The sequence below is a fragment of the Barbatula barbatula genome, assembly GCF_947034865.1.
Source record: "Barbatula barbatula genome assembly, chromosome: 1".
NCBI lineage: Eukaryota > Metazoa > Chordata > Actinopteri > Cypriniformes > Nemacheilidae > Barbatula > Barbatula barbatula.
Window position 1 is genome coordinate 21210629 of NC_136766.1, and position 22124 is coordinate 21232752.

Consider the following 22124-nt stretch of genomic DNA (forward strand, 5'->3'; position numbering starts at 1 on the left):
AATGGGCCTGGGAATGATGAGAAGACAGAGGTTGACATGTAGACAAAGAGAAACAGTTGCTACACACAGCTAAGAAAAAAAGCTAAGGGTTAATGAGGGTGAGTTCTTTTATTCTTTATCCCTTAATAATAATTAATGGTTTCAATAGCTTTTGATTGGGAGGTTTATTTGAATGTTCCCAGACTGATTGTGTGGAAGAATCTAAGTATGTTTTTTTACTGTTCTTCAGTGTTTGCGTTGGCTTGATGTGAGAGGTTTTAGCCGTTCCAAAATTATGTCAGATTGTTATTTTATACCATGTTAGTCCTAACTAACATTCCCTTTTATCTGGAATCCATTTTTAAAGTTCTCGCACTTATATTTTCTGAAACATGACATGATCATGACATGATTGTAACAACCAGTTTTTCCTTAGTATCTACTGAGTTGGTTTTAAAATAAAAGAAATTTGCACGTGCCTTTTTATATTTCTTTGCCAACCACAGTTTGTGAAAGATTTCTGAGTCATTGCTCTCGTTTCAGGTGTCAGTCTGTTTCATCACCACTTTCTACTGGAAAAGAGCCAATTTCTTCTCACCTCAGTGGCGTTGAGGACTGTCAGCCGGGAAGGTACGCAAAAGCTGACTCTAAACTTTGGAGCCAAAGGAACTGGAGCTGTAAGACAGCCAGTCTAAGAAGTGGTTTCTCACTCTCCACTGACTTTGATTGTCAAACCAAGCTCACCAAATCTCAGAGCATCGCCTGTCTGGACAAGAAACTTAACATCCATAAGCCATCAAGTGGAGACAACCAGGAGCAGAAGGAGAACCAGCCACAACACGGCCCCCTTGTGGGGGATGGACTGAATACTGGTCCACTCAGCTGGAGTACCCTTTCCATTGGACCCACCACCAACCTTGGGCACAAACGCACGCTCTCACTCAGCCGTACTGGAACCTCCACTTCATCCGTCCCTATATGCAAAAAAATCTCAGAATGGGAGGGTCGGAATGCGGCTCTGCCTAGAATGAGCCTTTGCTTGGAGAAGAGGCCTGGAGGTAGGAGTGAGGGTTGCCCGAGCCTGCTGTCCTCACCCTGCAGCGAGAAGACTTTTGACTTTAAAGGTGTGAGGAGGATGAGCACAGCATTTTCAGAGTGCTCCTACCCCGAGACTGAGGAAGATGAGCATGCATCTGATAGAGAAGCTCCTGTAAGATTCCAGAAGAGACCTTCAAAGGCTGAGTCCTCAGGGATTTTCCTGCGTACGCTCTCTGCACGTAAGGAGACCTCAGCCGTCCTCAGTCGGATACAAAAGATTGAACAAGTCTTGAAGGAAAGTCCCTCTCCGTCTCCACCACAGTACCTTAGCAATTGTTATGGCCTTGACAAGTCCAGACAGAAGTCTTTCAGTATTAGTGGAACAGAAGATTTAGACAGCACTTGTGGCAGTAAGCGGAGCAGCATCTGCTCCTTGGCCACTGAGCCTGAAGCTTCTCCAGGCTCTAAAAGACTCTCAAAGCTAAGGCAGAGGTTTAGTATCAGCTCTATGAGGTCTGAGAGTCCAGAACTCCCCTCTGCACAGGACTCTTCTGGACCCACAGTGAACCCTTTGCCTAAGCCTAAACGAACATTTTTGTATGATGCCAACCGGAACCACAGGGGCTTGATGCCCAGTAATGGACTACCTCCCACCACTGAATCTCCCCCTCCACTTCCCTCAACCCCGGCACCTGCTGTAATGAGAAATTCCAAGACTGACGAAAGCTTGCCTAGGAAGACTCAAGATAGGTAAGAAATGTGATTCTTTTCCACATGATATGAATGACATGACTGTCAGCATAGTAGAGTTTTATCACTCAGTGGATTATTTTATTCAAAGCGATTTACTGTATAATGTTCCTGGAGTGTTATGGTGTTCTTAGAGCATTGTGGAGATAAATGTCTTGCTCAATGGGACAATGATGATGGCTCATGACTTTAACTGGCAACCTTCTAGTTACCTTAATGTTTAATTTTTTATTCACCCAATAATGAAATTGTATTGCTTGTTAATTGTTTTCACTGCATGCATGAATTTTGACAACCTCAGGATGTTTTTCCTGTGTTTTTATTGCCTCTAGGGCATGAAAAACTTGATTGAACTTGACCAAAACACTATAGAAACACTATAGGATTTAATGGTTATAATAGAATTGAATTGGTTTTAATGGAAACCTTAATGGTGTCTACTGGTATGTGTATGAATTCTATTAGTGTGATGTTTTCTGGCAGATAGAATAATGCCCAAAACACACTTCATGGAATTTGTAATGGTTTTTAATCATTACTCGAATTGAATCATGTCTTATGGGGAATCCCCACGATGAGAAGTTTTTTATAATGTTACTTTAAAATAATTTTGAATAGAAAATAAACATGTAAATCAATTCTAGATATATCACTGAGTTTAAAAATGTAAGCGCTTGATATTGATAGACATTTAAAGTCACCTAAAAATAAACGTAATAGAAAAGGAAATGACCCCCTAAGCCCAGATAATCCTATAGCCCCCCCCCCCTGAATTCGAGCATCGGAGGTAATGACGATTCATAATAGGGTTTAAAAATGGTAACCATTCAAATTTCTGTGATGGTTTCTATTGAATTTGTGTATTTCCACTAAGTGGAAGAGTTCCCCCCAAAACAAGAGCTCATTAATTTTTCTTGGATAATAAAACTTGTCTAAGGAATGTTGAAAGCGATAATGATTTCAGGCCAAGCATTTGTTTTGTTGATGTAACTCTGGACTTTAAATTATTGGCTTTTGTTTCTGACTGCATATTCTCACACAGTCTTATGTTACAAATCAAGTAAGCAAAATGAAATTTCCTGTCAGGCATTTGATGGCAAGCAGGGATCAACATGGAGATGCTTGTTTTCTCAGGGTTTCATAAATTTACCATGTTAGGCAAATTGTTGTATTCATGTCCAAAGCCAATGTGGTGTGAAATGTTACTTTATTACACTGTTTACATTAAGTACACGTCTATGTATAGCAGAGTGTCTTTTTTATCCTCACATTTAGATGGATTTACACTGATAGTGCAAACGAAACAGGCAATGTTTCATTAATATTTCATATTCCAAATTTAGTTCTGTCTGAAAATCGTATCAGCAGTAGCTTTATCTGTATCAAACACTTTTTTGGCCGTTTTAGGAGACCCCAACCTTAAAAGAGTTTCAATGTTTTGAAAGTTCAAAGACTTTGGTTCATCTCCTCTCATTATGATCATATAACACTGCTTCATACTGCCACTGCTTTGGTTTTTCTTGAAGGCTCTCATTCTGTTTAAAGCTCAGATTCCTCATTGCTTTGGAATGAATTTTGGCACATGGATTGTTTTAACCCAGTTACTGGGTATGGAGAACGGCCAGGTTCTCATGATAGAGAACCTCATGGGCAGGAGTGTTTCTACTTCTCTGCATCTGAGCCCATGTTTCACATTCCTTGAAGGAAAGTTGACTGTTTAGAAGAGAGGCAGTGAGCTTGTGTCATGTCCAACTTCTGAATGTCTTTTGAACTTAAAGGACATGTTAATAACTGCATGCTGTCATCCAATACCTAATACTCTTGTTTATCCACACAAATATGTTACTTTTTGACTTTTTTTTATCCATATTTGATCAATAACACAAGTATTGTTAAAATCCCTAATTTTGCAACTTTTTGCAATCAGCATCTTCTGAAAAAAACATTTGAGATTGGCTGTGTTTAAGTTCCTCCTCCCGTGTGAAAGATGCTTTCATCTTCTCAGGTGGTCTGGCCTGATTATCATCATCCAGATGAAAGCCTTAAGCCACTAGAAATACACTTCCATATTCTTTCAGGTCAAAAGCTGTATATCTTTTTCTTTATTTCTGTCTGGTTTAGAAAATCTTGTGAGTCAGAGGATGCTCTCAGCCTGCAGTCCTCACACCCTTCCTCACCCACAGAGAACGGCACAGTCTCCACAGAGAAACACAGTCGGCCCAGCTCCAAGAGCACACTGGAGGAGAATGCCTATGAGGACATAGTGGGTAAGAACGGTTGGTGACGGTTTCTATTTGTTTCCATTTGATAGTATGATGTGCATTATTTTCAGCTTCAATATACATTGTATTTGAACAAAGACATAAAGATTTAAGCTAATACACATAAAATATTTATTCTTTGACATTTTTGTCTTTTTTATAACATTACTTAATAATATTATTTAAGTATAGGGAATGTTTATCTCGGAAGAGTTAAATATGTTTAATATGCCTTTTTCTCAAATGTAATATTAAAGTTATTGCATTATTGCTTCCCATAGTGGTTGACAGACATTGCTCTGCTCAGCGGTCCCCCGTGCAGGATTTTATCATGCCTGCTGATTCCACAAGCACTGTGTTAATTTACTTTTTAGTTTACTGAAGGTGATGAAGTACTGGCATGTGGCACTGGCCAGTTTTATGTGCTAAATTCCTACCTGGTGGGAAACAGCCTGTTTGCACTTATGCTAAGACCCTGAGGGGCTTGGCATTGTTACAGTGTTCATGGGTCTTGTTGCGCTCTACATCTTTCTCTCTGTCTTTGCTGATGAGGCAAAGGCATCAGATGCTGTAATGAAACCTGGCTGAATCAGAGCCTGCTGAAAACAGACATGTTCTTTGGCAAGTTTGTAGCAACTTAAGTTTCTATATCAGCTTTATCGCCAAGAATATGCGGACTCATGCAAGAGAGCCTTTGCTAAGTTTTACTTTAGAGACAATGATGACCAATGGGTCCAAGCGGTGCAAGAGCCTCTACTGGTTTGGAAGCAGGAGACTCTCAGAATAACCCCCGACAACGCTCTATTGGTTCAGAACACCTTGAGTGTGGAATCAAGCGTTGTGTGTGCAAATTTTTACGAATGCTGATTAGTTTCAGCGAAAAATATATGGCCCCTGTGTGCCGTCAGCAGTGCTTGGAACTGGTGTAGTAGGGTCTGAGAGAGACACGTTATGGCCTCCAGAAGCACCGCGGTGCGGTTAGAGGATCAGATGATCTGTTTTCTCAGGCTGTTGTGGAAATGAAAGATATGCTAAAGTATCGGTCGAACATTGTCTATGGCATGCATATTCTGGCCTGGAACCATCTCACAGGTTCAGCTTTGTGGCATCACATTGCATTCTGGCACACTGCCAGTCTGGGCTGATGGCATTTACAGTATAACATATCCTCCATTTGCACTGCACATTAGTATAGCGATAATAGATCGGCCAAATATCTCCAGATGGCAGGGTCATAATGCTTTTATCATTAGATAAATCATTTGTAGGAGAACCTATACATGTCATGGTGATATACAGTGTCTAAAAGAGGCCACTTCTTTTCTCCATGGTCTTCCATAAATGTGGCGTCTGCAAACTTTCTGAAAAGGTTGCCTGTGTTTTATTTGTGTTTTGGGCTTTTCATTTCAGGCAAAACGGGTGTTTACACATCACAAACCTATTTGTTAGAGAAACATTCGTCATCTCACATGACTGTATGCTGCTGTTGGGAAGAAATCAAACGGGCCATATTGTAAAGGCAATACCTACATTGTGTACTGCTCACTTACTCAGTGTCCTTTTCTCTTTGTGAAAATCCCATTGTATATGCAGGAGCACAACATGTGTGTATGTGTGTGTGTGTGTTAGGTGTGCGCACTCTTTCACTTTTGTCTTTGTTTTGGGGAACTCTTGTAAGTAGAGAAGTTGATTATTACCTTCCCGTACGTGATTGGTCAGAGAGCCGTGTAATTTCTCCAGAGTGCTGTCATTGCTTTTCTTTGCTAGGGAGCCTCACTGAGCATTCTGGGTAATTGGTGGCCTGTCATTGTGAGTTGTCTGCTTAATGGCACTGGGGCAGATTTTAGCAGTACACCTCTTAAGGTCAGGCTGTAGTGAAATGGTTAACACTTTGTGTGCTAAAAGCTTTTGTTAAGCTTTTCATTTGAGTCAAGTGTTTTAAAGGAGTGGTAGGCATTATTATGGTCAGGCTCACTTAGCAGCATTTTTTGTCTATTCTGTCATCTGTTTCTGTGTTACTGAAGTGTACAGCACACAACAAACAGTTGCACAAGAGGCGTTTTTGCAAGATGCAATGAGATCAACTGATCTGGTATCAGTATTTATGTATCATATTTAAGGGACTATATTTAACATATATTTAATGGGAAAATAAAATAAAAAAAATTTAAAGCAGCGAAAGTATGGCTCTGTATTAATGCAGTTATGTCATAACTGACAACTGGCAGCATTTATTGATTTCATTATGATTTTTTGGCAGGTAAGTATTGGCATAATAAAACAAATTTTGTGACGTATTTCTTTTGACAGAACAAACTTCTCATAAAACAGATTTAACATTAATCTGGCAAGAATGATTCTAGTAAATCACATATTGTATAGGCTCACAGATGGTTGCGTTATACACTACTGGTCAACAGTTTTACAACACTTATTTAGACAGCACATTTTAGAAAAATAGTATGCTATGAGAATGATGTTGATACTAAATAAAACCTTTTTTCTATTTTAGCATCTTTAGAATAGTAACCTTTGCCTAGAATTTGTAGAAATGTTCAGAAATCGAGCAGCTTCTAAGGGTTTTACCCTGACATACTTTTTAAGCATTATGGAAGTGTACTCTTATTGGCTGCTCTTTTTCAGTATTCAGTCAAAATCATACATTTCAAAGACATTTAATAAAAATCTTTTTCAATGTTATCAATTTACTAGCAATTGGCTTAAAGTCCTTAATGTAAAATCCAATTTTATTTATATCTTCAGGTCTTTTGTCACTATTGATCCATACTTCAGTAAAGCAAATTAAATCACAAACAAAAGTTAGATGCATCCAGCTATAAGCTGATCCAGCACATTACTACAGCTATTATATTATATGTGATGTGAAGGATGTTAAATGTGATTTCAGATGCCGTGATGAGTCTTCATCAGTTTCTAATGTTTCAAACAGTACTTAGGAGTTCTACACAGAGTCCTGACTCCATTCTGAACTGTCTGCATTCTCTTATCTTGACTCATCATTGGCCCCTAGTTCTGGAGACAGATTGCTGTCCAAAGGCTAATGTCCAACAGAAACTGTGTTTTGAGAAAATACACTCGAGTTTCAAGCAGGCTAGCTGTAAACCTCCATGAATAACCCTGTCGGGTGCCTCCAGCTCCTTCTCATTATTATCTTCCACCCCCTCCCGTACCTTTTGCCCACCCTTTCCCTATCAGTGCGTTTCCGTCTCCCACTCACTCCTTACGCAGACATGTTACCCTGCTACCTTTTAAGTCCGCTCCCATGCAGCTGGTGTTTGGTTTTAGTCTGAATTTTGCTTTCTCTCTCCTGATCTTCTACGAACAGAGAAAGAGAATCCATATGAGGATGTAGATCCAATGAGGAGATGTCTGGCCAGAAATTCCCGCCTGTTACCCGAGAGGTCTCGGGACTCGCTCAACAGGATATGGACCTCCCAGGACAGGCAGTCCATTACGCCTCCCCAGGTAGTTCCTTTGGCTTTGCAAGATAGCGACGATAGGACCTGCTGTTCAAATTGACAAATCTGTGCTTTATATTTAAGCGCTGTTGCTATGGAAGCTTTAGCTATACTATTCATTAGCCGTAATGACCTCACTTCGCAGCAAATTTATCTCTGTACAAATGTTGAAATTATGCATGTCTGATTCTTGCACCTGTGTGAAATGATTATTTAATAAGATCTCTTATTAACTTTCCTCTCACCAGCTGCCTTCTAAACCGAGCAGTCAGTCTCTGCGGTTGCCATGTCCTTCAGACAGGAAGAGTCAGCGCCCATCCCGCCTGTCTAAGAGGCACAGCCATGATGACGTGATGCTGCTGTCCCAGCTGGGCATGCCTTCCTCCCCCCGTGGCCTATTAGATGACAGCTTGAACCCTACCAATGATACCCTGGCCTCCCACAGACACAAACGAGTCCCCAAGGTATGCTGGAGCAGAATAAAGTCTGATGACTTTACACTAGTTCAGCATTGCTGTGTAATGAATATTAGTCTTATTATGTTTTAGTAAAACATGATCATAAATTAAATGATTTTATGATGGAATAGAATATACTGCTATTTGCTTACACTATGCTGGGTTAATTTCAACCTAGCGTTGTGGCAAAAAGGGACAGACCCAACCGTTGGGTGATGTGGGCTGTTTTAACATATTGAATTTTCGGGAATTTAATCTAACGTTTGGCTTTGTCCCCTTTTGACCCAATGAGTGTATGGGTTTAAATTATTTTAATACAAGGAATTTCCAGACCAATAGGAACTGAATAAGTAGACAAATAGCATTATCAATATCCAAAGGGATGGAAGTTTTTGGAAGATGGAAGTGTAGTTCAACCCAAAATTTAAATGGTCATAATTTACTTTCCAAATCTGTTATTTTACCATGGAACACAAAAGAAGTTTAATCAAAGTCTTCTAAGTAGTATGTAAGAAACAGACAAAAATAGAAGTCAATGTTCACGTTTGACATGATCACATTCACATCTAAAATTTGGCAATAATTGATCACACTATATCATTGACAAGAAAGTATACTGTAATGAATATCAATCATACATTTCAGAAACCATTTCTTTAAGAGTCTTGGGAACTAGGTGTATACCACAAGCTTTCCAGCCACTGTGGTTTTCTTTCTACCTGATGTTTTTGTAGGAAAACTCCTCCTATCACACACCAATTTAATGACTATAACTTTACTGCACATTTGCTGAAGGGTTTTAAAGGGAGAAAATTACATGGAATCCGTTTCTCAGGTTAAAAGAAACAGCCCGAAAGACTGGCCTGAAGGACTGAGAGATTTAGTTTCACACTTTTTCCCTTTCCAGACTTTTTACAAGTTGCAGTAGAGTGTTCCCAATGCTCACTATATAGCTCACTGATAGCTAAATCAATAACTCTCCCATCTGGACATGATAGTCCTTTAAAATGTGCAATTTGAAAATGTCCAATACACATTGAACGTATACTTATGGGTAAGTGTGAAAGTCAATTTTTTCTTTTTCCATCAGGTGGTGCAAAGAATAAACTCTATCTACTGTACAAAACGAGGCAAGAAAAGACTAAAGAAGCTTTCACTTTCAAGTATGGAAACAGCATCTCAAAGAGGTAAAAACATGTGCTTCAATAATTATTTTAAATGTTCGTCAGTTGGCCTTTTGACATCGAACAAACCTTTTTTTCTGTTTGTAGATGACAACAGTGAGAGCGAAAGCGACTCTGACGACAGGTTCAAAGGTGAGGTATAAACACACGGTTGAATTAAGGTCTCTGGTGGCCAGTGTTTCCGAGTGCTGCTGAAAGTCTCTGTGCTCTTAGCAAACAAGCCCACACGACCTGTGATTTGACACATGTAACTGTCAGGACTGAGCAGTAGATGAGAATGAGCCACATACTAGACTGCAGACATTAATGCTTTAAATGAACATCATGTAGTGCATATTAAATTTACATCTATTTGGCAGAGGCTTTTATATAAACCAACATACATTGATGTTGCCAGCACCATTTATTACCATCATACTCATGCTCTAGTTCTCCTGTTGCCTATAATGTGATGTTTAATGTTTAAGCAGCCCACACTCAAAGGCTACTGAAGCTGCAGTCGATCCTGCGCCGTGCACCCAGTTACAGGACGCTGGAGCTGCAGTTGATCGAGTGGCAGGAAAGGGAGCTCTTTGAGTACTTTGTGGTGGTCTCGTTGAAGAAAAAGCCAACCAAAAACTCTTATTCTCCAGAAGTCACCTACCAGTTTCCAAAGGTGAATGAGTATTCTGTATTAAAGCAACACTTTGTTGTTTTTTCTACCTTAAAATAATGTCTCTAAAATGATTTTAGTGGTAGAACAACTCTTAACTGGACCAATTCTGCTCACACTGCTATCTGAGCAGCCTTATAGTGGCTACAAACACACTATAAGTTCTGTGTTCGGGTCGATACACCTAGCCCCGCCCATCCCCTGCCTGTGGGGGGGGGGGGTAAAGGGGTAGGAGGAATAAAGCACCATTGCCAACAAAACACAGACATCAGTTTCACTTACCGTGTGTGGTTCATGTCCGGCATTTTTTAGTGTTGGGACCGGCGCTCCATCTATCAGTTTCAAACGCTCTCAAAATCCAGCGTAATATCCACCGTTTATATAACATTCATCACCCAAATGCAGTGACAAACAAACACAGCAAAACTTTGCAAGTTCGAAAAAAGCCTTTCCGCAACTTACACAAACACTGGTTGAGGGTATCGAGCACAGAAATACTACTTACGATCAACTTGTTTTGTTGACAATGGTAAGGATCAGAAGCCAGCATGTTTAACATTGTAAATGAGTCAGAATGCATAAAACACTGTTGCATCCCCCTATTAGATATCATTTTTGACACCAACATATAAAAACACTCTTGTAGCTGAGGGGGGCTGAATGTAAATATTCCCATTTAATGTTCCCTCAGACAGTTTTGATTAAATCGTATCAAAGTAAAAAGTTTCAGATTTGTATGGTATACAAATCGTTTTTATTGAACAAAATGATTTGGCAAAAATGCAAACCACGCTGTATCTGGGAATGTGGTTTCAGCTAAAATATATAAAAAATAAATGCATAGAAAACAAATTGCTGGCAGTAATTAAAGCTTAAATTCTTCTCTAAACTGAGCTTCAGTTTACACTTCAAACACACCAATACAACATGCATACCACATGTTAAATGCATTTTTAATTTAATCGAAATATTTAATAAATTATTTAAGTAATATTTAACTCTCTTTATGGTCAATACTGTCCTGGTTATATATGAAGAGTTTATTTCCAAAATGAGATCTCAGTTTTTATTGTATATTCCATGTCAATATCATATCAAACTGCATTTGGTTTGTTTTGATTTAAGCCATAATAACTAAAAACATAGAGGTAACTAACACAATAAAACAAAATAAAAACATGGTAACATTATCTCATTTTGGAAATAAACTCTTCATATATAGCCTAACATACTGTATGTTGAAGTGTGACTTTAAATACTTTTTACTGCTGACATCAGATAATCAAAAGTTGGATACTGGGAAACAGATTTAAAGGCCTCCAAATCTAGCCCTTTTACAAGATGTAATATAAATCTTAGGAATCCACAGAATGTGTCTATGAAGTTTCAGCTCAAAATACACCACAGATCTTGTATTATACTGTTCCCTACATGTCCATTTTTGCCTGTGAGGAAAAAACACGCTGTTTTGGTGTGTGTCTCTTTCCAGAAAGCGCAGGGCTTTGAGGGCATATGTTTAAAAACTGAAAATATGACCCATTATGAATCCAGCCTTTTACCAACATTCGTTTGTGGAGCATCCCGGTGTAAATGGACTTCACCTGATGTCTTCTGCACATTCTATTGAGAAATAAAACAAATCCACATCGTCTTCAGAGGCTTGATGTCGGGAGTAAATGAAAACTCATGTTCAGTCTTGCATCCAACGACAAAACACCTTGTTCGTTTACAAAACATTCTTGAAGTCCAGCGTGAAAACAATGGCAGACAGTGTAGAACTCGATGAGGGCGGAGACAGCAGAGTCCATCATCAGTCATAGGGACGGCTCAATAAATGTGACTCAGGTTAATGAGAGAATGCCAACAGCTCGTTCAAGAGGACAGTTAGGCTTTATTGGGGATTAAAAAAAGTGAATGGGTGGATTTTTATCATTTTATGGGGGTTCTGTACCCAGGCTCCTGACACACAGATGTAAATGTAAAAACAACATTTAAAAGTGCATTTTCTGGTTTTGGGGGCTTTAAGATTTAAGTACTTTAAATATGCCACCATTTTGATTAGAAACGGGTCCAGATACAGATGCTTTAAGAGCCTTAATTGTTGGGACATATTGACAGTAAATGGTGTAAGCAGGAAACGGTTACCATAGCGATCATGTTTAGTTACAGAGATAGTTCTTTAATTAGCTGAGATCTGCTGCACCGATTGTTTCCCCTTGAGAGGCTGAAAAATGTTGGGCGCTCCCCAACACAGGGTCAACCCAAGTGACATTCAATTCTAAAATGGAAAAGAGGGCCGTTTGTGACATAAGGGCAGTAAGGGTGAGGGATTGACCCCAGTTGGAAGGGTATTCTGTACATATTTCACATAGTAAGGAAGATCTGAAAGGAATGTGTGTAGACGTGCAAATATATCAGACAAGTTTCTTACTGGTTTCTCTTATCTGACCCTCACAGTTAGAGAGACTCACCAAGCAAATGCGGGAGGCTGAGCAGAGACTCAAGGCTATCCCACAGTTCTGCTTTCCAGACGCCAAAGACTGGAGCCCCGTGTCTGAATACAACAGGTATCACTGCCTGCGTTACCACAGTATTTATCAATTCATCATCTGTACTGCAAAGTTACAATTTCTATAAAGATTCACTTGTAAAAAAAGTACCTTCAGCGAGGTCTCAGTGCATACGTCTCAGCTCCATCACAATGTCTTTTCACGCAGTAGTTGCTCCTCAGGGCAAGTTGTCAATGTCCAATAGTTTTCAAAACTTTCTTGTTATCATCTGATCTGCATGGGGGTTTGAGGACTAATGGTGGCTGTCTTTGATTTACTGCAGTGAGACCTTCTCTTTCATGCTCACTGGAGAAGATGGCAGCAGACGCTTCGGGTATTGCAGGCGACTTCTGGTGAGTCTCGTTGTTATATTTACTCTCGCTCACTATGTTTGGCTCTCATTGTTTTTGTTTTACTGCACTGTACATTGCGTCACGCATTGTAATTAAAGAGAAAGAATATCGATGGAGTTGTAATGGCGTTGGGTCGGCCACTTGAGTAAGAGTTTGGTTTGCTTTTTTTTTTGCTCAAAGAGAAGCAGAGTCTCGTAAACATTTCCCCTCCGGTTTAATGAGAGTTTCTCAGGAGAAGAGTGGAAAAGCAAACCAGCAAAAGTGTGTCATTTTACCGTAAGCTTCGGTCATGTGTTTGTGAGTGTTGTGCTGACTGTGGTGGTGAATTGCATGTTTCATGCAAGGAGGACTAAAATCTTGAATTTGTGAATGTTCGATTAAGAATATATGACTTTATATTATATGTAATGCATGTTTTGCATTAAAGCATGTTTTTTGAAAATCTGTGATTTGAGAGTGATTTCATACATCCAAATGTTTGTTCTGGAGATAGTAAAGTAGAACTGTGTTGATAACAGTTGTAATGTCACTGCAGTTGCTTATTCCAAACTCACTTTCGCCAATATGGCCACGTGTGTGATTCATCGTTGACTTTTGGGTTTTCTTTAGTTACAATTCTTTCTCGGCCTCTGTTTTTTGAGTGTCTGAATGGCCCAGTGGAGAGAAGAGTTGACTGTTTTCAAGGCTGGGAGGAAGTCCAGGGGGCTGGCACGAGGGTAGAATTCTTGAGGATCTGAATCCTGCTCAACATGCTTAAATTAATCACCCATTTGTAAAAAGTCAGCCGAGGAGAATTGCATACCTAATATGGACAAGAGGAATGGGGCTTCTTTGTGTCTGTGTGTTTTCAGAGACACTAAACCTGGTTGGATTCTTAGAAAATGGCCAGGCTGCCGATTGTTTAGCGGATTGTGTGTGACAACTCATTCATTTTGTGGAGCTGCACCTGTGCTGTGTTTACAGTGGAAAATCTGCGTCCTTTATTGAACTGCTTACTTTTAGAGTGATACCATGTGCTATTGCATGTGTTTTACTTTGGGATGTCAAAGAATTGAACGCCAGACACATACAGTAGTTTATAAGAAATATTATGGGTTTGATAACGTTTAAAGGGACGGTTTAAACGTTATCAAAATGAACATTCTTCAGAATATAATCTTTTGTGTTCCGCTGAAGAAAGTAAGTCACACAGGTTTGAAAAGAGGGTGAGAAATTTACGAATTTTCGTTTTTGGACTATTATTTAAAATACATTTACTCCCATTTAAAAATCCATCAAAATAAAATGTCTCATTCTAATTCACCTGAAGCCCTTTGATGTGGTTTGTACGTTTTCAAGCCATAATTTTAGCGAGAAGCAACTGGTGATTGTAGCTCTAGGTCTCGCTGTCTTTTTCTCTCTCTTTGGAGTGGAAAGACCATCACTACTACTTAGTATTCATCTCAGCTACAACACTCTAGTAACTTTCATGTATTGCTATGTACCCCGCAGCAATGTCATGATGTGTGATTTAATTGCTTGTGTAATCCTTCTCGCACCTGCAGCCTAGTGGGAAAGGACCTCGCCTTCCTGAAGTGTATTGTGTCATCAGCCGGCTGGGCTGTTTCAACCTGTTTTCCAAGGTGAGCTCAGGCTTGCTCATAGTTACACACCTCTACCACTAGCCACACTGTCTCTCTGGCTGTCAGACAGGGGCACATCTGAAACAAGACTTGTGTTGGCATTAAAAAGAATCCGCCTTAGTATAAACCTCTCTTTAATCCCTCGCTCTCTCTCTGTCCTGTTAAACCGCTTCTGTTATTTCCTTATCTTCCATGTTCCACTATGAAAAAAATGTACTCAAACTGTACTCAACCACGGCTATCATAATATTTAATGGACATCTGCATTGAGAGCATGTTTTCGTCACTTGTCAAATCTCGTAAACCTCATGCAGTAGATGAAAACCATTCCTCTATGGTGACAGGTCGGAATTCTATCGGCATCCAGGCACGTATTTGAAACAAAACAAAACAGACCACGTAAAATCGATCACCACCTGAAGTATACAAACCAAGTTGCAGCACCACGTCTTAATGCACTTCCTGTTAGCATTGTTTTATTCTCCGTTCGTTTATCGATTGATCTTTCATTTCGTGCAGATCCTGGATGAAGTGGAGAGGAGGAGAGGGATCTCAGCCGCTTTGGTGTACCCTTTTATGAGGAGCGTGATGGAATCTCCTTTCCCAGCACCAGGCAAAACCATAAAAGTAAAAACCTTCCTGCCTGGAGCAGGAAATGAGGTTAGATCCTTCCTTCATATAAATAGACTGCACTGTTATCTGCTGGAGATTTGATTGATTAAGCTGCACCGAATGCTTCAAGACAACATCAGATATACGTTTGAACTACTTTTTATCTGCTGCACGATCCAGGAAAAAACAATGTTATAGCCTTTGTTTTTCAAGTACAGTCAAATCCCATCAAGCCGTGCTCTAAGATATTTCTATACAATAGAAGTGAAGGGGGGCCGGTGGTGTTCGGTTACCAACTTTCTTCAAAATATCCTATTTTGTGTTCTGCGGTAGACAGAAAGTAATACAGTTTTAAAATGAACAACAAAAGGGTTCATGTTTGGGTTAACTATAACTTTAATGTTTTCCCTTGGTTTAATACATATTGTTGTGTTTTCCTCAGGTGATTGAGTTAAGGAGGCCCATGGACTCCAGACTAGAGCACGTGGACTTTGAAAGTCTGTTCTCCTGTCTGAGTGTACGACAGGTGGTCCGTGTTTTTGCCTCCCTCTTGCTGGAACGCAGGGTCATCTTTGTGGCTGACAAGCTCAGGTGAGACACCTTGTGCGTTTGCTTATGCATGCAGTTATCAACCGAAGTGTCTTCTTAATGTTGTCGTCACGCGCCTGCATCTTTCGAAAAGATTCATTTGAACCTTGAAACACAGGCAGGCAACACTATTAATTCCCATGGGAAAGTTCCTGCTTTTTCAGACCAAACATGGTCAAGCAGTCCTCCCAAACCGAGCTTTGTGTCAGAGACACGCTGACCACTGTGACAACAGAAGTCTGAGTGTGGGCTAACAGCAGATGTTCTCAATAACCTTTCCCTTCACAGAAGTGCAGTGTCACTTCCATTTTTCCATCTGCTCATTCAGAGCATCAATAACATCTGCTCCGAATGAAACGATTTTGATCTTTTCGAGTCATTCATTTGTCCTCGAAATGGTGTTTTTATTTTCGCTGTGCTTTACTCATGAAGAGCTAGGCTAAAAACGTGAGAATTCCACTCAAAAAATAGATGTCATGCTGTATTTGTCAGTGACCACTGGGATTCTGAATGGAATTCTGATCATATTATTGGTCTGAATTCTCCAGCCAAACTGTCTTGGCTTAGCCGGGCTGAAAATAGGCAATTTCGAGGCCAGTTCAGTTTTGATTGTCGCTGCCCGACCGGCGCATCTGTTAAATAGCAGCTTTCCGTTGTGGTTTGGGTCTACGGTGACCCGGCGACTGCTTCGCTGCTAAATTAAAGAGGGATGGCATATTTTGACTAAACCCTTTAACACTGGGCTAAAGTCCCAGGAGTCCCTGCTTATCTAAATTCAGAAATGGGTCGGGGCATAGACGGCTTTGTAACTGTATGTCCCCTGGATGTTGTTTTGGGGCAGATGAGATACAGTAGATGTCAGGAGGCTTTAGCACCCCCCTACGAAACTTCGTGCTCGGTCAAGGAAGCCTGTGGCCGGGCATTGGGGGTCATTAGGGAGTAGGTAATTTGCAAAAGCCTAATCTCCACAAATCATCGGGCAGTTTAAACAAGCAGCAGCGGGGTATGTAGGGTTGGCAGTTACTGTGACGGGAAGGAATGCTTTTCCTGTGTGAGTGACTGTGCGTATATTTCTCTAATCGGTGGCTGTGTTGTCACTGGTTGACAGATACAGCTCATTGCAATATTTATGATAACTATTAGATTTGAAAATGAGAAGCTACAGTAGTGACCAAAAGAGATGTTCGTGGGGTGTATTTGTACAAGGTTTGCTTTTAATGCTCCTCTGGGTAAACAATTAAATATGAGGTGTAGGGTACACTTCAGGTTTTAAAAAATTATTTAGCAAAAAAGGAAAATGCATCATATCAGGGAATTCATCCAAATATACAAGTGAAAATGCATAGAAAAAAAGTTCACAAAATAGCTTAAAATGACTACAGTTATTAATCTTTATTGATTCTCTTGTGAAGTACAATTTTGATGTCGTTCTCTTGAGCGGTCTTTATAAACTTTTCACATGTGTTGTGTGTCATTTTTTGCAAATCATCTTAAAATAAACAAATGCAAAATAAATACAAAGTTTTTAATACATGTTCAATCATACATTTGAATAACACCCGTCAATTGACCAAAGTTGGACATCACTTGTGAGGGCTACTGTATAGTCTTACAATACATCTTTTTAGCATGGCTCTGTCATTTGTACAAAAAGTGATTCAGTCAGTCCTTTTATAATGTTTTGTGAATCAGTCAATAGTGTTATAGTCTACCATCTATTGTATGTTTAAAATCATCTGGTTCATCACACTACAGGTGTAGTTCTTGCCCATTCAAAAATGTGTTCAATATTTGACTCAGAAAGGCAAAACAACACGTTCTCCTTTGAATCAGCGGAACAAAGGTACTATGTTCTCTTTTGTTACAAAAGTACCCCTTTCAAAATCCGCTTTTCGCGAGTGGGTTTGAATAGAGCTGCTGAATTCAACTCACACCCATTATCATAATAGATAGAGCTCTAGTTACAACATAATATGCTGTTAAGCCAAGTATTGACTTTCCGTGGGTTTGGCCCTGTTAAAAACAGGATAGGTGGATTGATGGGATTTGGTCCAGGCCTAGATGTGTTGCCCAGCAACCTTAGGTAGTAGATAATGGGCAGCACTCAAGTGTAAAACCCTTCTTGCGCCCACATCTAGAACATACTGTAACTGCAGATCTCTTGGGAAAGCCACTGCAGTCCAGTTCCAAACATCTCTGCCAACATTGTGTGTGTGTGATGTATGCCTCTGTGGCTTGTAATGTATATTTGCTGCTTAGGATCTGACAGAAATAAAAACTCACTCCATGTTAGGAAATGCTTTCCTCTGGGTTTCACATGCTCAAGTTATTTAACCCTTTGCACACTCTGCTTTGTGAACCTGTTACCATCCTGTTTGTTGTGGCACGGAAAGTTTCTCCTGCAATTGTTTGCGAGTGGCAAACTGTTCCATTAGCTATAATTGCACAGGCAACACTTCTGATATTCAATCAAGCTGTCGCTCGACATCCTGCAGGAAAACAGCTTTGAATATTGATGAAATAAATCACCCAATATTACAATCAGTTAGATACATTTGAAGCGCTGCTCTTAGATTGCTGCGACATACATTCCTGTTTGATTACATTACACTTAAAAGTTGTTCAATAACAGGAAGGGGTTAAACTCACTGACGTATTGCCTGGTTTTGATCTATTTTTGTCATGTCTAAATCGCTTTCCCCTTTTTAAGTACAATGTGTGTGGAAATGTAGGTGTAGCTGCTGTTTTGTTCCCGTTGTAAGAGCATGTCTGTTGGTGAATAAGACCGCTGAAAGGCAAGCTGAGGAATGGAAGAGGAGAATAGAAACCAGGAAGCCTTAAGGCAAAAGTTGGCTAGGGGGAAACTGAAAATATTCATTTTAAAGTTTCAAAAAGGTTATCTTTAATTTGATTGGTCACCCGAAAAGGAAAATTATGTCATCATTTACTCACCTTTTAATCATATCAAACCTGTATGACTTTCTTTCTTTTCCAGAACACAAAAGGATATATTTTAAAGAATGTTCTTAACATGGCCCCCATTCACTTGCAATGTTTTTTGGCCAATACATTAGAACTAAATGGGGGCCAGGCTGTTCGGTTACCAACTTTCATCAAAAGTATCTTCTTTTGTCTTCTGCAGAAGAAAGAAAGTCATACAGGTTTGAAATGACAAGAGGGGGAGAAAATTATGACCGAATTTTCGTTTTCGGGTGACCTATTACTTTAAAGGTTAAATGAACCGGGCACTTTGAAATATATATACGTCTTATGCCCAGAGTAAAATATTTCTCTCTTATTCATTTATTGTTGCAAAGTTAGGATTATAGAGAATAACGATGAGAACAAACTACTTGCATAAACATTGCATTCTTGTCTCCTTTAAGATCCAGTGGTGAAATGCTGTATGCGGAACACATGCAGAACCTTTTTTTAATATACAAACTAACTCTGAAAAAGGCTCTTTGAGAATTCCCATTGTTGTTGATGCAGTGTAGCCCATGAGAATCTATCCGAATTTGTTTAGAAAGTTAACTCAAACCATATGTATTTTGGCTCCGAGCTGACTCCTGTATTTTCACACTTGAGCTGTTTCTGTTGTGAATTACTTCTTACAAACCAGGAACTATTGTAGGACCAGATCTTTCGGATCTTTTGATTCAATTCTTCCAGTTTGCTTCCAAGGGACTCAAACATCGTGAAACTGTTGGATTTACAATGATGGGAAACATAACTGCTTTTGTCACACTGCCACATCACACACCAACAGCGGTTTGCTAGAGCAGTTTGATCTACCAGAGACTTTTTTCTGTTTGTAAGATAAGAGAACTGATTGAACTTTATTTGTTTATAAACTGTAATTGTGGTTGCATCTCATTTTCTACCCTAGTTTTGTCCTTGTGACACTATTGCTAAAATAAAAGGAGAATCTATTTGGTCGCGGTAAAACTTTGCCTTCAATTTGTTGCTAGCTGTTATCCTTCAGACACATGTAAAAATAGCAGCACATTAATTCTGTGTGATGATCCAGGTGAGAGTCAGTCACAGTAGCTAGCAGCGGTTTGAGCCGATGTTATTTGGTTTTCAGAGTAATCATACAGTGTAGAGCAGTGTTTGGACTGGTCTGTTCCATCTTCTCCTTTTCCCAGGAGTACGTATGCCTCTGAGGCCTTAGAAATGCTGGCATTCCAGGTATCAGGTATCCGAATCTGCTTGTCTCGCCTATGGCTAGAATTTTTAAATCAGTTTTCCTCAATTCCCAGTGTGAACATGTCAGAATGCCGGATCCAGGATGCATCTTTCTTGTCTGGTTGATTACCTCCATGGGGACAGTCCATAGGCGTGATGATTTTTATACTGTACAAACTATATTTGATCCCCTAGCCCTAAACATAAAGATCATAGAAAACTTTTAGCATTTTTAGATTAACAAACATATCGTTCTGTACGATTTATATGCTTTTTTCGTCCACGGGGACCTCAATTTTGGCCCCTACAGTGACACGAGTCCCCATGAGCTGGTGTGCATTCAGGTTTAAGTCTCCACCGGGATATAAAAATAAGGCCATACATACATACGGACAACTCTAGTTACTTAACTACAGGCAATGAAATGTAAAGTGTCTAATTATAATATTTAACTTTTAATATTTGATTAACTGCTAAATGCAAATCGCATTACATACGAATTCCCAAATCAGATTTGTTCCCCAAATTATTTTGGGACCTGCCAAAGGCCTACAACTGGAGCTGTTTCATTATGTTAGAAATGGCTGAAATTAGCATTTTTGTAATTACATTGAAAAAGGCCAAACATCTTGTCTCTCTCTTTTAGGTTCAACAGCAGTATAGGAGCTGGATTTATATTTAGTTTACTGTCAGCATACCAAACTTTATCACTGGTTTCAGTGCTGATACTTTCTAATTCGTGTCTGAAGTCAGTGTGTTTCTGGCGGTTTATTTTCTCTGTCTCTGTGTACGTGGGCCTGTGTGGTGGATGAGACGAGAGAGAGAAATAGAAGGGTCAGCCACTATTAACAAGCTGGGGATCGTGAGAAGGACAGTGTGCTATTTGGGACTGCGTGCTTGACCTAGTTGTGACAACTCACGGCTGCTTTAACATCACAGTCATTTAAGGCTTTAAAAAAACGTGATATGCAAACGTATTGTTTAAATAAGAATAAGTGGTACCTCCTCATTATATAATGTGTAACATTTTGGCCTGAAGCGGTGACTGATAAACCATTTGAATACAAGCCAGACAAAAACCTGATTTACTTGCTGATTGTATTGTGGGAACATTTTACCCTTTGTGTTGGAATGCCACTAGAAACATTAGACAGATTTAATGTAATGTAGTTACAGGAATTTTCATAAATCATACTGATTAATGAAATATTGAAAATAAATGAATGTATACTCTTCTTGAACCGAAAATATGGTATGCAAATACAATCTAAGTCTTAGAGTAAACTCCCCACACATTGTTTTTGTTTTTACAGGTTCCTGTTAAAACAATGTTTGATGTATTTTGTAGCATACACCACAGGGAGAGGTTACCTTCAGTCAATTTACAGAAAGGGTTTGTTTGATTATGCTGAATAGAACAGAACAGAATAGACCTTTCTGTCATTGTTTAAAAAACAAAACAAAGAAAGAATGATTAGCAACTTTTTAGAATAGACAGAAAAACAATGCAGGTATTGAGGACACAAGTCATGAATAAACAATAAATATAATAGGTTAAGACATAAACATAATGAACAAAAACATAAATATGAAGGATAGGACATTGTATGCAAGAATGAAGAGATGTATGGTATTGTCCTTATATACTCATCCTCCGTAACATTTTAAAAGAATGTTAAAAACAAACAAATTGTTTATACATGTTGTTTACAACAACTTTAATTAAATAAACAAACAATGAAAAATACTTAAAATGTTGGCAACTCCCTCACGGTCGACTGCCGGCCATACAAACATAATACAACATAAAGTCCAGGCCTGATCCTCTCTCGCACTTCCCTGTTGTCACTCCTCTCTTATGCTTCCTGAGCTCTTCCGTGAGAGATGCGAGACTGGTGCACTCACAGCTGATGCTCTTTATTACTCACGTGACCGGCCTCACGGCACTCGTCCCGCCCTGCTCACCACAATATTAATTAATGTCTTATGTTTGATTGATGAAAACTGGCTAAGGCATCATGGCTTTTTTTCTTTAGAAAAACATGCTATGCGATTGACAGTTTATAATGCAATGAGAATGTTTAAGGCCTTTTTTGTATTTATTTTTCACATTTGTGTTAAACTGTCAGCAAGTTTTGAATCTAATGCCGTATCATTCATTTCACTATGATTAAAATTTCTGACATGGCATTACTCAGTCAATATTAAAGATATCAATGTTATAATTTCATAAAATATCTTTACATTATGTAAGATACCTTTTATGTAGACAGTTATATCACAAAAAATGTCTTTAGCTGTGTTTTCACAGACTTGGTCACATATTTTGTGATATTTGCTCAGGCCTCAGAAATGATACACTTCGTTTTTAAAAGAAACTAAATTTAAACATACTGTGTCGGATCCATAGA

The 22124-nt window shown here is 39.2% G+C and overlaps 1 protein-coding gene across 8 annotated transcripts in view; it reads left to right on the forward strand.

Annotated features, from left to right (window-relative positions):
* Positions 1-22124, forward strand: part of dennd2b (DENN domain containing 2B) — a 47069-nt gene that overhangs the window by 21232 nt on the left and 3713 nt on the right. For 2 of the 8 annotated variants that reach the window (XM_079462045.1, XM_079462044.1), the window contains exons 3-14: positions 523-1767; positions 3889-4034; positions 7375-7514; positions 7756-7971; positions 9056-9152; positions 9237-9281; positions 9620-9804; positions 12259-12368; positions 12634-12703; positions 14248-14325; positions 14845-14985; positions 15380-15528. In XM_079462045.1, coding sequence (XP_079318171.1) covers positions 523-1767; positions 3889-4034; positions 7375-7514; positions 7756-7971; positions 9056-9152; positions 9237-9281; positions 9620-9804; positions 12259-12368; positions 12634-12703; positions 14248-14325; positions 14845-14985; positions 15380-15528 — 2622 coding nt within the window. Of the gene's footprint in view, positions 1-522; positions 1768-3888; positions 4044-7374; positions 7515-7755; positions 7972-9055; positions 9282-9616; positions 9805-12258; positions 12369-12633; positions 12704-14247; positions 14326-14844; positions 14986-15379; positions 15529-22124 lie in introns of all 8 variants that reach the window. The other 6 variants (XM_079462038.1, XM_079462039.1, XM_079462040.1 and 3 more) reach the window with 4 other exon arrangements.